The sequence below is a fragment of the Talpa occidentalis genome, unplaced genomic scaffold (assembly GCF_014898055.3).
Source record: "Talpa occidentalis isolate TD23 unplaced genomic scaffold, MPIMG_talOcc4v2.1, whole genome shotgun sequence".
Lineage (NCBI taxonomy): Eukaryota > Metazoa > Chordata > Mammalia > Eulipotyphla > Talpidae > Talpa > Talpa occidentalis.
In genome coordinates, this window is record NW_026555331.1 from 37,779,284 (window position 1) to 37,792,078 (window position 12,795).

General features: G+C 36.4%; 1 protein-coding gene across 2 annotated transcripts in view; it reads right to left on the reverse strand.

Moving 5' to 3' along the window:
- Positions 1-12,795, reverse strand: part of SLC26A7 (solute carrier family 26 member 7) — a 99,877-nt gene that overhangs the window by 23,122 nt on the left and 63,960 nt on the right. For both annotated transcript variants that reach the window (XM_037504264.2, XM_037504268.2), the window contains 3 exons: positions 10,386-10,499; positions 5,607-5,684; positions 4,566-4,661 (listed from right to left, as the gene is read on the reverse strand). In XM_037504264.2, the coding sequence (XP_037360161.1) occupies positions 4,566-4,661; positions 5,607-5,684; positions 10,386-10,499 (288 nt within the window). The remainder of the gene's footprint in view (positions 1-4,565; positions 4,662-5,606; positions 5,685-10,385; positions 10,500-12,795) is intronic.

Here is a 12,795-nt window from a genome sequence, read left to right on the forward strand (position 1 = left end):
CTTCTGTGGTCAAATCTTTCAGCAAGAATATATTATTTAAGATGTGGTAAACAGAAGCCTAGGAACACAGAAACAAACCCTAGCCCCACCAGATTCTCAGGGAAAAGGCAAATTATTTTTATTTTTAGATACTGCCAAACTTTAGTTCAATTTCCAACAAACACTTTAAGATTGTAAATGTTTGCACAATGAATGGTTCAAAAGCATGCCACAATTTCTCAGTTTTCTCATTTAATGTAATAATATTACAAGCAAACGTTTGCAGATTTTTAGTCATTCCCAACAATATGCTGTTTTATAGGATTGCTCACAAAAGAACTAATGCAGTTTATTACTACATTGGATTCAAAGTCTATTACTAAAATGGCTGAAATTAACATGAACAATAATACTTTAGATCAACAACCATAAAGATCATTTTCATTATATTTGTATGGGTCCCAGGTCTAGAGAATTTGTGAAAGCTAAAAAGTCAAAGCAAATTTAGCTCTTGGTAATATTTCAAAAGAGTGTGAGAAAACTCTATTTTTTCTTTAATTGGAATTACAATGTTATTGTAGCTTCATTCCCCACCTGAAATTCCAATTTGCAAGAAGATATTGTATTACAGTTGGCATTTCTAAGTTTATTGTTGGAAAAAATATTTTAAAAAAAATTGTGAAGTCCAATTTATATTTTCTAAACAGAAAGTTCTGCATTCACCAAATAGTAGACCAACAATATTTTCAAACTCTTTTACCCCAAGTTATGCACTTTCCCTGTGCATGCAATTCTAAATTCCTTTCTGTTCTGATAGCTGTATTACCAATTTACATCTTAAACAACATAATTAAAGTCCATACAGAAATGAGAGTTAGAAATTTCTTTAAAACTCTGAATAGCATAGATTCTTTGGGAGGAATGTAAAGTATTGTTGTTTTATTTTGTTTTGTTTTCAGACAAGCATGAAACATTTCTAAGGGCACTTATTACTAAAATACTTTTCCTCTATTATTTATCAACTCTTAGCTTGAGTGATTCTTAATAATAGGCTACTTTGAAAAGCGAAGTCATTGGAAGTGAATCAAGGAATTTTTTTATATAGAAGAAACAAATATATCAAAATCCATCCCTACAAATGTAATGCTAATTTTGCACTTATGATTACATAATTCTCATATTGTCATTTACTAGGTTAGACACTGAGGTATTTTTTCTCAGGAAGAGTAGCCACTCATTTGAATATTCTATTTGCACACAGCATGTTTTTTCCTTCCTAATGTACTATACTCAATCATGTAAAAATAAGGCTACAAGTTTATGATCATTACTTTAACTTGCCATGGACTACTCTGCTTCTTCTTCATCTCCTAATATTGACTGAACCTGCCTGGTATGGCAGAGTAAGTCCTCACCAAAAGCTTCATAAGTAAAATTCCGTTTGGTCATTCTCCATGATTCAATATTGCATAGGGAACTGAGGATCCTGGTCCCTGCCATTTAAAAAACCACATAGCCTGGAGGCCATGATTCATCAGAACAACCAAAAATTTTGGTACCATCTGGTTCTATTTTTAAAGCATATTTATGCTCCCACAGCATCATCTATTGTAAGCCTGGATTACAATGTTGAGTTATTTCCTGGGGCTACACTTACAGCTTTGAAAAGATAGCAAATGGAAATTATAACATAGATCAGTAAATAGTTCCATTGGTTAGAATAAATCCCCAAACTCTTCTGCAACAATTCCCCTTAAAATCCAAATGCAGGTTGTCAGAGTTACAAGGAATTAGTTAGCCCAATTTTTTTTATTTTTTTATATATATATTTGATTATCTTCCATATTTGGCATTCTCATCCCCCAAACACAAGCTAACCCCAAAGTTGAATTCAAGTAGGAAATATATATATATATATATATATATATATATATATATATATTTACACACACACACATATATATTTTGCTTATGGAAATGCATCCCTGTGAAACATAGTTCAGTAGTGACTCAGTCACATCCCTTTCCCTGGCCTGTTCCTATCTATTTTGGTGACTGATCCATATTATCGAGTTTCTGTAATTCTCAATTCTATGTTCAGTTACTCAAACTCATATCTGAGACCATAAGTACTGCCTCTAGTTTGGATCCCAGTTTTCTCATTCTTTCTAAGAGGGTTATGACCTACACCTAAAAGTAGAATCATTATTAAACTATAAAAGAATAATGAAAGAAATAAAAGTTTCTAATTTTTCATGTGATGGTATCTTCTGTGATTTCTTTTTTTTAAAGATTTATATATTTATGCATACAAGAACTGGGGTACAGGCCAGAGATGTGGCAGGTGAGAGGATTCACCAGAGACAGAGTAGCAAACAGAACAGGCAGATTGACTGAAGTACACTGCTGAGGGGAGCAGTGGGAGAGTCAGGAGTGGGCTGCTGCGCCATGTGGGTAGCTCCCTGGCCGGGGATCGAACTCGTGCTGCAGTGGCTGCAGATAGCTGCATATGTTGCATCTTAACCCCTTGTGCCACAAGGGAGACCCATCTTCCATGATTTCTTAACTTTCAATCTTTGAATTATTTCATACATACTCACCTTTGTTTACTTCCATGATCTTTTAGGAATATTTTATCTATTGCATAATCTAGATATACACTGTCTATTGGTTCATGTAGCCTATATCACCCACAGCTTGTGCAATATTATCACTCCAAATGCTATAGCCAGATAATATCCCAATAATCCAAGGTTTTCCACTATTGAATCTCTTCATAGTTAAGAAATATCTGTGAAGTTCAACCACAGGAAATCATTATTAAGCTAAACCCAATGTCCCAGTGAATCATGTTTTGGCTATATCCACATCACATTTCTCAACCTTGTTCTTTGCCCACACCACATTGCCTCGCTTACTCCAAATTCTCAAATCACCTCTAAGTAGGAAATTACCAATTCTATTAAACCATTTTTCAAACTATCAAATACCTTCAAACTCAACATGTTTAAATGCTAAATCTGTACTTTCTCTAAATTTCTCCTTCAGGTATAAACACAAATATTCCTCAAGACACTATCATCAGAAACTTTGTAAACATACTTTACTCTATTTCCTTTTTCATGTGCCCAGTGATTTCTCAAGTCTTGTCAATTATTAATTAAAAATATTTCAGGGCCTCCCTGGTGACCTAGGGATTAAGTCTCAGTGCTGAGCTTGATCTCCAGCCAGAGAGCAAATCCACATATAGCACAGCAGACCTCTCCTATCTGGCCCACTGCTCTTCTCAGCAGTGTATTTCAGTAGATCCACCTGTTCTGCTTCCCACTCTGTCTCTGGTGAGTCCTCTCACCCCCTGCACCTCTGGCATATACCCCAGTTCTTTCACACAAAAATAAAAAAATAAATAAATTTCAAACTATATGCTTTTCTCAATTCACTGATAATGTCCTAGTCATATTTTTCCATTGCCCTGCTAGATTATTCTGATAATCTCTTACTTAACTGTCTATTACTTATCTTACTTAACTATTCTAATAATCTCTTAACTTCTTTTCAACACTGTAAATTTCTCACACTGCTGCCAGAAATACCTTTCTCAGTATAAATTTTGATATAATATTTAGACAATATATTAAAGACATTTTTATTCTATCCCCCTATTGAATCTATCAAAAGGGCCTCCCGGGTGGCAAAAGAGGTTAAGTCACAGAAGTGTGAGGCTATCTGTAGCCACTGCAGCACGAGTTCCATCCCCAGCCAGGGAACTAACCCACATGGCACAGCAGACCTCTCCTGTCTCACCTGCTGCTCCCCTCAGCAGTGTATTCCAGTCACTCTGCCTGTTCTGTTCCCCACTCTGTCTCTGATGAATTCCCTCACCCCCTGCACTTCTGACCTGAAGCCCAGTTCTTGTATGCATAAATATTTTAAAAAAGAAATCTATCAAAAACAATCTAAAAAATGAACATACAAAAAGTAAAATCCAGTATGATGACTGAAGAGTATACCCACAACTCCTAACTACAAAATAAGGTATTGACTAATACTTTGAAATACAGAAAATAATCTAAAGAACAGTAGAAGCCAACAAATTTGTGGCCTCTCTGGTGGTGCAAGCAGTTGAGCGCTGTGCTGTGCAGCTGTCCACAGCCGCCCCCCACCCTGCCACCTATGCGGGTTCGATCCGGGCCAGCCAGGGAGCCACCCACATGCCGGGCAGACCTCTCCTGTCTCACCAGTTGCTCCCCTTGGCAGTGTATTTCCGTCTGTCTGCCTGTTCTGTTCCCCGCTCTGTCTCTGGTGAATTCTCTCACCCTCCTATGCATGTGGCCTGTACCCCAGTTCTTGTATAAATAAATAAATCTTTAAAAAAAAGCCAACAAATTTATCCTGAAAGTTCAATGAACTATAGATTTATCCATTAATGTTTTAGTCATAAAAATTCTATACAACAATATTCTGATAAGACCCTTATTTTCTAGGGGCAAGGGTGGGCCACAAGAAAAAAAGGAATATAACCACTTGGATATATTTGATACAATCTAAATAAGAGTGGGAAGGTAAGATGGCAAGTTTATACTTACCCAATCAATTTTATCCACATTCCAATATTTTTTTAAATCTCGAAATTGTATTAACATTCCCTTCAATCCCACGACAATAATACTTGCAAGAACACACTACAAATGAGAAATAAGTTAATAAAGAAACAAGACAAAGATTTTAATCTAAATTTTAAAGAGCCAAGGTATTTTTCTTTGTTTTTAAATTACCTATTAGAGAAAAGCAATTACCATTTAGCAAACTAAAATAATTCTCATTTTTTTGAGCACTAACTTATTACTGAACTGGAGGAATGTAATATCAATTCTAGAAAATAATGGGGTACAACTTAATGCATTTTAAATAAACAAGAAAAAAAGTAGTAAATTATGAGTAAATATTAAAGGCTGAATATCCTTTTAACTATGTAATAATTATTCACTGCCATTTGTTTGAAAGTTATTTGTTGCAAAAGTATTAAATGTTTATATAATATATTTCTTTGTAATTGCTTTGAGTACCAATTATCTGGTTTCACTTCAAGATATTTATAACTGTATTGAAAATAAACTTGGTTATTGGAAGATCAACCCATAGAAATGATTTATTCTTAATGCATGAATGAATAATGATAACAAGAAAGGACTCAGACATCTCTCTGAAGACCAGAAGTCTAACATTGTCCCAGACTTACGAAGAATAAGATGAATCACTAGTACTCGTATTCTGAGTCACTGTGGGATAAGGTGGTACCAACGGTCCCTTGCTGGGCATACGTTCCCTGATAGTCCAAATTCTGATAAAATTCTTTCTGTGTCCATTTGGTGTAACTGCCTCATTCCACCCTCCAGATGAGCACAGAATCAAAGTAATTCAAAAGGCTAGCTTTATGCAAGAGTCTTTATACAAGAGCCACTTGTCCCTCTAACAAATGTGGTCTCTTCCCAACTCGCCTCCATTATTTTCATCCCATGCTTTTCAGATTTAGGATCATGGAGGATAAATTTCCAAGACATTTTAATACATAACAATTTTTATTAAAAATAAAGTTAGAAAGTAGATAATGAAAAGCACTACTGTACCATGGGCAGCCAGTAAAGCAAAGGTCCTATTGCATAGATGACTATTAGGACAAAAATGCAAGATATTAGACAAGCCACCTGTAAAATATAAGACACACAAAACAAGAAAGCTTTAGATTTTATCATTACCCCAAAGTTACAGGGCAAAAGATCATTCTCAGTTCATCTTGATTAGAAGAAACAAAATGTTGGCACATGACTGTTAAATTGCATAAACTGTCATCTCTATTTTGCAGCTGAAGGAACCCAAACGTGACAACTGACAAACTGGTGCAATCAAATTAAGTCAGAGATGAGGGAAAAGCAATTCCACACAAAGAAATAGGACACCATAAACTTTTACCACATATCAGAGCAATGGTTTTTTTGTTTCACAGTGAAAGTGACATTTCAATTAAAAGTCCTTTAGCCTGTTGTCATTCAGCCTGATTCCCCTCCTTATTTTCTAGGGAGTTATTTGGATAATGGCCGAATAAGGAACTTGAGGTTTTCTGTACTGATGATAAATTTCCGACGAAGCATTTACTGTCTTCTTTGGAGTTCTTTGTTAATAAAAGTTCTAGTATGAAGCGGTTATATGGGATTATGGGAGAAATCTCTGGCAGTGGAACAAACTTCACTTTATTAATCCTGAAAAGTCATTAGTATCATGTTCTGACTTACTCAACCTGCTGACAAAAGGCAATTCAAAACACCTGACTCCTAGCCATGCTTCATTTGATGGAGAACCGATTTCACCTATGCAAATAAATATTCATGTCTTAATAACACATTTGACCAAATTATCAACCTAGTTAGAAAAAAATGAAGACTTTCACAGTACCACAAATATACCTACAGTCATTATGGAGATATCAAAGATTATCAGGATCTATTAAAATGACTAAAATTTTATATATATATACAAAAAATAACTAATCAGTAACAAGAACTGGCAAGGACACCGAAATTGAGTGCTCAGACATTGCTCATAGGAATGCATTATGGTACCATCAACTTGAAAAATGGTTTGGCGGTTTCTTATGAAGTTATGTGCCTCCCTACCATCTGACCCAGAACCTCCTAAGAGAAATGAAAGTGTGTGCTGAAGCAAATACCTATATGTAAATTTTTAGAGTAGTTTTATTCATAAACACCCAAAACTGTAAATAAATTAAATGTTCAACAACTTGTAAATAATAAACAAATCATGGTATACATACAATAGAATGCTACTCAGTAACGAAAAAGAACAGACTGCTGATGCCCACAACAACATAGATGACACAGCCATTAAGCTAAATGGAAGAAGCTACACAAGAATTCCTTCCATATTTAATGGAATTCACCTCTAGAACTCCCAAGCCTTTAAAGGGGAACCAAATTCTTCTGTGGAAAATAAGTCTTTAAGGAACATACTAAAATGTTACTGTATGCCAAATTATAATTTACAGATTATTTAGGAGCACTGATGATTTCACATGATAAGAATTTTTAAACAACAAACCTGATTCCTCTCATTCCACTGAATTAAAGAGAGCTTGGTGTGAAAGAGAAGAACAGAGAACTCGTTCAAGTAACCCAGTAAATCTATGTTTCTATGGAAAGGAAAGGACATCAGCTCCTAAAGTTTATTTCACAACAGAAGACAAAGGCATTCATCCCTCCTGTGGAACTTTCCCTCATGTACTTACAATGTGCCTGAAAAGAAAAACCCTACATCTTTGCTTCAGAAATGAACCATAGACAGCTAGAATCTAAACTTCCTGGAAGGAGCTGATGCACAGAAAGGCAAAGGTGATAGGGAGTTAAAAGGGATCCATGAAGCCAAATATATTTTAATGTTCCTAGATATTTTAAATACAATAAAGTTTCCATTAGAAATTATAACTTAACTAAATTAATAATTACTAGCCTCGAAATTAAAAGACTACATCTTTCAATAGATTGATTTACTGGGTATAAATTGAATCCCTAAGGGAATCAGAGCCATTTAAGTGATTGTTCTATAAAATCTTATCACATAGTACACTGGTTTCACAAATAGCCTATTTAGAACAAGGCTTTTAAGACTTGGCTTGCCAGCTCCTTCTTCAAAGCATGCGAGTCATCAGGTATACCCACAGCAGATGCAATGTTAAAGGTCTAAAATGACTGTCTTGGGAATGCCTCCTTGATTTGGGTAAGGACAATAAATCAGAGTATTACTCTGTACCATGGAATGGGAATTGTTGGACGATTAGTGATCATCTCTACAAGCAGAGCAGCAAGAGAAATGCTCTGCTGCTTAGCATTATTTTCTTGAACTAGAGTCCTATTGAATACCTTCCGAAGTCTGATGAATAGAATGTCTTGCAGAAAATATCTCTGCAACAATAAGTACTTAGGAAAGTTATGTGACCTCCAGAACAGAAAAGAGAAGAGGTACCTCTTCATTCCCATTCTATTAATACAACAAATGTTTTCCCAACCCAAATGATAAATGCCCCAATTTTTTTTAAAGATTTGTTAATTTATTTACACAAGCACTGGGGTACAGTTAGAAGCACGGGAGGGTAAGAGAATTCACCAGAGCCAGAGCGGAGAGCAGAACAGGAAGACTGACAAAATACACTGCTGAGAAGAGCAGCGGGCAGCAGGAGAGGTCTGAGCGCCACATGGGACCCTCCCTGGTGGCCGGGGATTGAACCGGCTCTGCAGAGGCTGCGGGCATCTTCACAGCCCAGCGCTCAACCGCTGCGCCACCGGGGAGGCACTAAATGCCCAAATTTTAAAATAACTGAGTGTTCTCAAAGTATACTTTCTTTTAAACATTCGTTGTTGAAAGTTACAATAATGAATCAGCTGGTTTAATTCTTATTAAAATAGTAGTTGGAAAAGCAGGTAGGTACCTAAGGAAATCCCAGCTATGAAATACAGCCAAGATGAAGATGCCACACAAATTCTATACTAACCTTCTCTGTGCATGTGATGGATGAAAGTGCTAACTCACTCAAGATCCCACAGCAAGTTGGAGGGGCCACTTAGATTAGAAAACTGCCCTGCTGTATCCAAACCAAGTCAGGACTTTTTAATACCAAATGTTAAGAGGAGATTCTGAAAATATCTTATTATAATAATGGAATTTTTAATAATAATAAAACCAATGATAACTGTTAACTTAGAAGTAGCAATTATTTGGTGCTCAGGCATTGTGCGAAAAATGTATTATTATCTCATTTAATCCTCATATTAATCACTTTAACAGATAAACAACCCCCACCCCACTTCCACACACATACACACCCCCATGCAGAGAGGTCAGGTTACTTGTGCAGTCACTCAATCATTACTGAGCCAGGACCCAAGCCAGACTCTGGAACCCATGCTCTTAACCACTCATTGTACTTGCTTGAACTTAAAGAGAGGAATCTAGATACCCAATTTTGAGAGAAACTGGTTGGAAACTACTAAAGAATCTTGGAATTTTACAGATAGAAAGTTATTCAGAGTAAGAGACAATATACTTGAGTACAGTTCATGTTAAACATTCAAATTCAGTTCCCAAACATTTGAGAGTATGGTTAGCCAAGATGTAATTGCCAATACAGATGATGAACTTACACTTGAAATCACTAAGTGTGTAAAAATCAAATTGTCATGTACAAAAAACAAGATGGAGTGAAGATTTCACATCCTAGTTAATGAAATGTGACAATTATTCATCAAACTATTATGCATTCAGAATTTGTCTCTTGTCCTTTGCTCCATTCTACATTCATTAACAATTATATTAGTTGGTTTGATATTATCTTGAATGCTCATTTACCCATCTTTCTCTTGATACTTATCCCCAATGTCAAGCACCATCTCCTTTTCAAATTTATTATTCTACAACCACCCCAAAAAGACTTAATATAAGGTATGTTACTAATAAATGTTTGAATAATCAAATAATACATTTTATAGAATATCACTCAATTCTAATTTTAAATAAATGTGATTTTTTAATAATGGTTACTGTAAATACTAATTTCTTATGTTAAAATATACATGAACTTTTTTATATGGATCACTGGTTAGGAGTTTGAGATTTTATATAAATCTACTGGATTCAAATCCTAGCTCCATCACTCCACCATGAAATGGGTAAGTTAATTTAACCCTCTTTTCCTCAAGTTTTCATGTGGAAACTGAGGGTTAAAATTATATATCCTTCATATAGTTATCTAAAGGGTCAAATGAGTTTATTTATATAAAAAAGTATGACTCAATGCCTAACACAGCACTCATTATATGCTTCCACCAGCCTCACCACCACCACCATCCTCATCACAGCAATATCTGTAAATCACCGTAGCCATGTTACCAATACCCAACATAAAACCTGGTATAATTGACTTGAGTTTTTAAAAATATATATTAATTTCTTCTTTAAATTATAATGTACACAGACATACATTTACACATTTTTACATACCTATAGATAGTAAATATATTGTCAAAGACTTATTCTACATAATTATCTTTATATTATTTAATAAAAGTGAACAAAAAGGGAAATTTCAAATTGGCAAAATTAACCAAAAATAAATTAGAGGCACCACTAGAGGGAGCTTTGGTTCAAAGTTTGCCAACAATAGCTGCCATTAGTGAAGGATTTTCTAGTCTGTGCATTAAATCTTTCAACTTCTGGAAGGATCATTCATAAGAAAGAAAGAAAGGAGACAGTTACAAAAAAATTGAAGAAGCAAAGATATTTTCATTCTTCCCACCCTCAAGAAGGAGAGCCCTTTGTTCCCTGTTGAACAGTGAAGTTACCTGTGTCTTTGCTCCCGTGCTGTAGAGACAGGCAGTCCTTCCCAGGGCAGCAGCATTTGGTATACAGAAGAAAAATGAAGGGATCAAGTTGCTGAGACCATGGGCCAAAAATTCCTGCAAATTTAATAATAATGAAATATATCACTTGTTATTCATATTCACCTCTTAGAGACTACAGGTACCATTTGTTAAGGAACAAGGTTTGTTTACATTCAATTTCTCTTCCCTTGACTGTTTGTGATAAGAGCACAATAGAAATAACAAATGTTTATTGAGTATTCACAATGAACCAGAAACTCTACCAATCTCCACACTCATTTAATTTTCTTAACCTTAATAAGAAAGTACACATGTTTTTTAAGTCTGTTGCCAATCACTCTTCTCTTTTAAGGCCCTATGAAGAAGGCTTTTGTTCCCATCACAGCAACAGTATTCTATGCTAAATGCAGTGGTTCATTCTTCTTAACTGGCCTAAAAGTGGCACTTGACAGAGTTTACTTGCTCACCTCTTCTTCCTGAAAGACTTTTAGTTCATTTCAAGGACCGGCTACCCTCTGCTTTCCTCCTAGCTATCTGATCACCTTTGTGGTTCTTCTCAATTTTCTTTGTGTTGCGGTTCCTTTTCAATGAACAAATCATAAACATTGGACCCCTTCTCTTCTCAGGCCCCATTTTAGCTACCCAAATACACATTGACAACTCCCAATATTATGGAACCAGCCTGGACTACTCCTCTGAACATCAGGCTCACAGAGCCAACCTCCTACTCAACATCTCCATTTAAAGGGCTAATAATCCAAACTATTGATAAATGGACTATCGCTCTTTATCACCCCAACCTAGTTCTCCAGCATTCTTCTCCATCTTAAGTTCTAATTAATTGAGCCAAAAGCTTTAGAGTTACTCTGGATTCTTGCACTTCTGAGATGGCACCCACGTCCAATCCAGAATCTGTCCACTTCTCATCTCCTCCCTAGCTACCTCCTGGGACAAGTCATCAAATCTCACCTAGATTATTGCAAAAGCATCCTGATGTTTCCTGCTTCTACTACTACCAGTAACAACACTGACAAATATATCTGTCTTCATAGTTGATGTTCTAATGAGGTAAGGCTCACAATAAACAAGATAACATATGGAAAGTAAAGCAGAGGAAGCCGTGGAAAAATCTAGAGTTTAGGGGTTTAGGTTACCAAGGAAGACCTCCCTGAAAAGGGTATATTAGAATAATAGAGGCATGCAGATATCTGGGGGAACAAAGTTTCTGGAAAAAGGAACAGCAAGTGCAAATGTCCGAGTTAACAGCATAATACAGGGTTCAAGGAAAAGCAAGGCTGTTAAGTGTTGCTAACAGAATATAGAAGGGATATGAAAGCAGAGATGAAAAAGGATGGTGGCAGTTCAAGATGGTCTTTCTTGTAAGCCTTGTTAAAGAGACTTTTCACCTGAGCATGATGAGAAGCCTCAAAGGGTTTTTGTTTTTTTTTTTTAAGATTTATTTATTTATTTATACTCCTAAGAACGGAATACAGGCCAGATTGCAGGAGGTGAGAGGATTCAGCAGAGACAGAGTGGGGAACAGAACAGGCAGACTGACGAAATACACCGCTGAGGGGAGCAGGAGGCGAGACAGGAGAGGTCTGCTCGCCATGTGAGATTCTTGCAGGCGGGCCGGGATCGAACCGGCGCTGCAGAGGCTGCGGACAGCTTCACAGCGCTGCACTCAACCGCCTGCGCCACCAGGGGAGGACCCACCGAGGGTTCTGAGATGAGGAAAGATGGTTTGTGGTGTGTGGCATTGACTCCTTTGTATCTGGACCTGTGCCTGGTACATAGCAGGATTTTTTCTTCTTTTTTTATATTTTTTTTCTTTTTTACATCACTGTTCATTTTTAAATAATATTTGCTTCCCCCCACCCCCTCAGGTGTAGTCCCCATAGTTTCCTTCCCCAATGCACCCGTGCACCATCACCTCAGTCCCCTGTGCTCCTCCCTCCCTCCCTCTGATCCCTCTCCCTCCTCCTCCCCTGCAGGATGTCTCTGATTTATAATTGTCCATTTTTGCTTTGTTGTGTTTTGTACTGTTATTATTTTTTTACACTGATGTCTTATTTGGTCCCCCTATATTCCTGCTATAAGTGAAACCATCTGATATTTTTCTTTTTCCTTCTGGCTTATTTCACTGAGCATAATTCCTTCCAGTTCCATCCATGTTGCTGCAAATGGCATGAGTTTATCTTTTTTGATTGCTGAATAATATTCAATTGTGTATATATGCCACATCTTCTTGATCCAGTCATCTATTTTTGGGCATTTGGGTTGTTTCCAGGTTTTACCTATTGTAAATAGTGCTTCAATAAACATAGGGGTACAGGTGTTCTGTTGAATCAATGTTTTTGTGCCCTTTGGG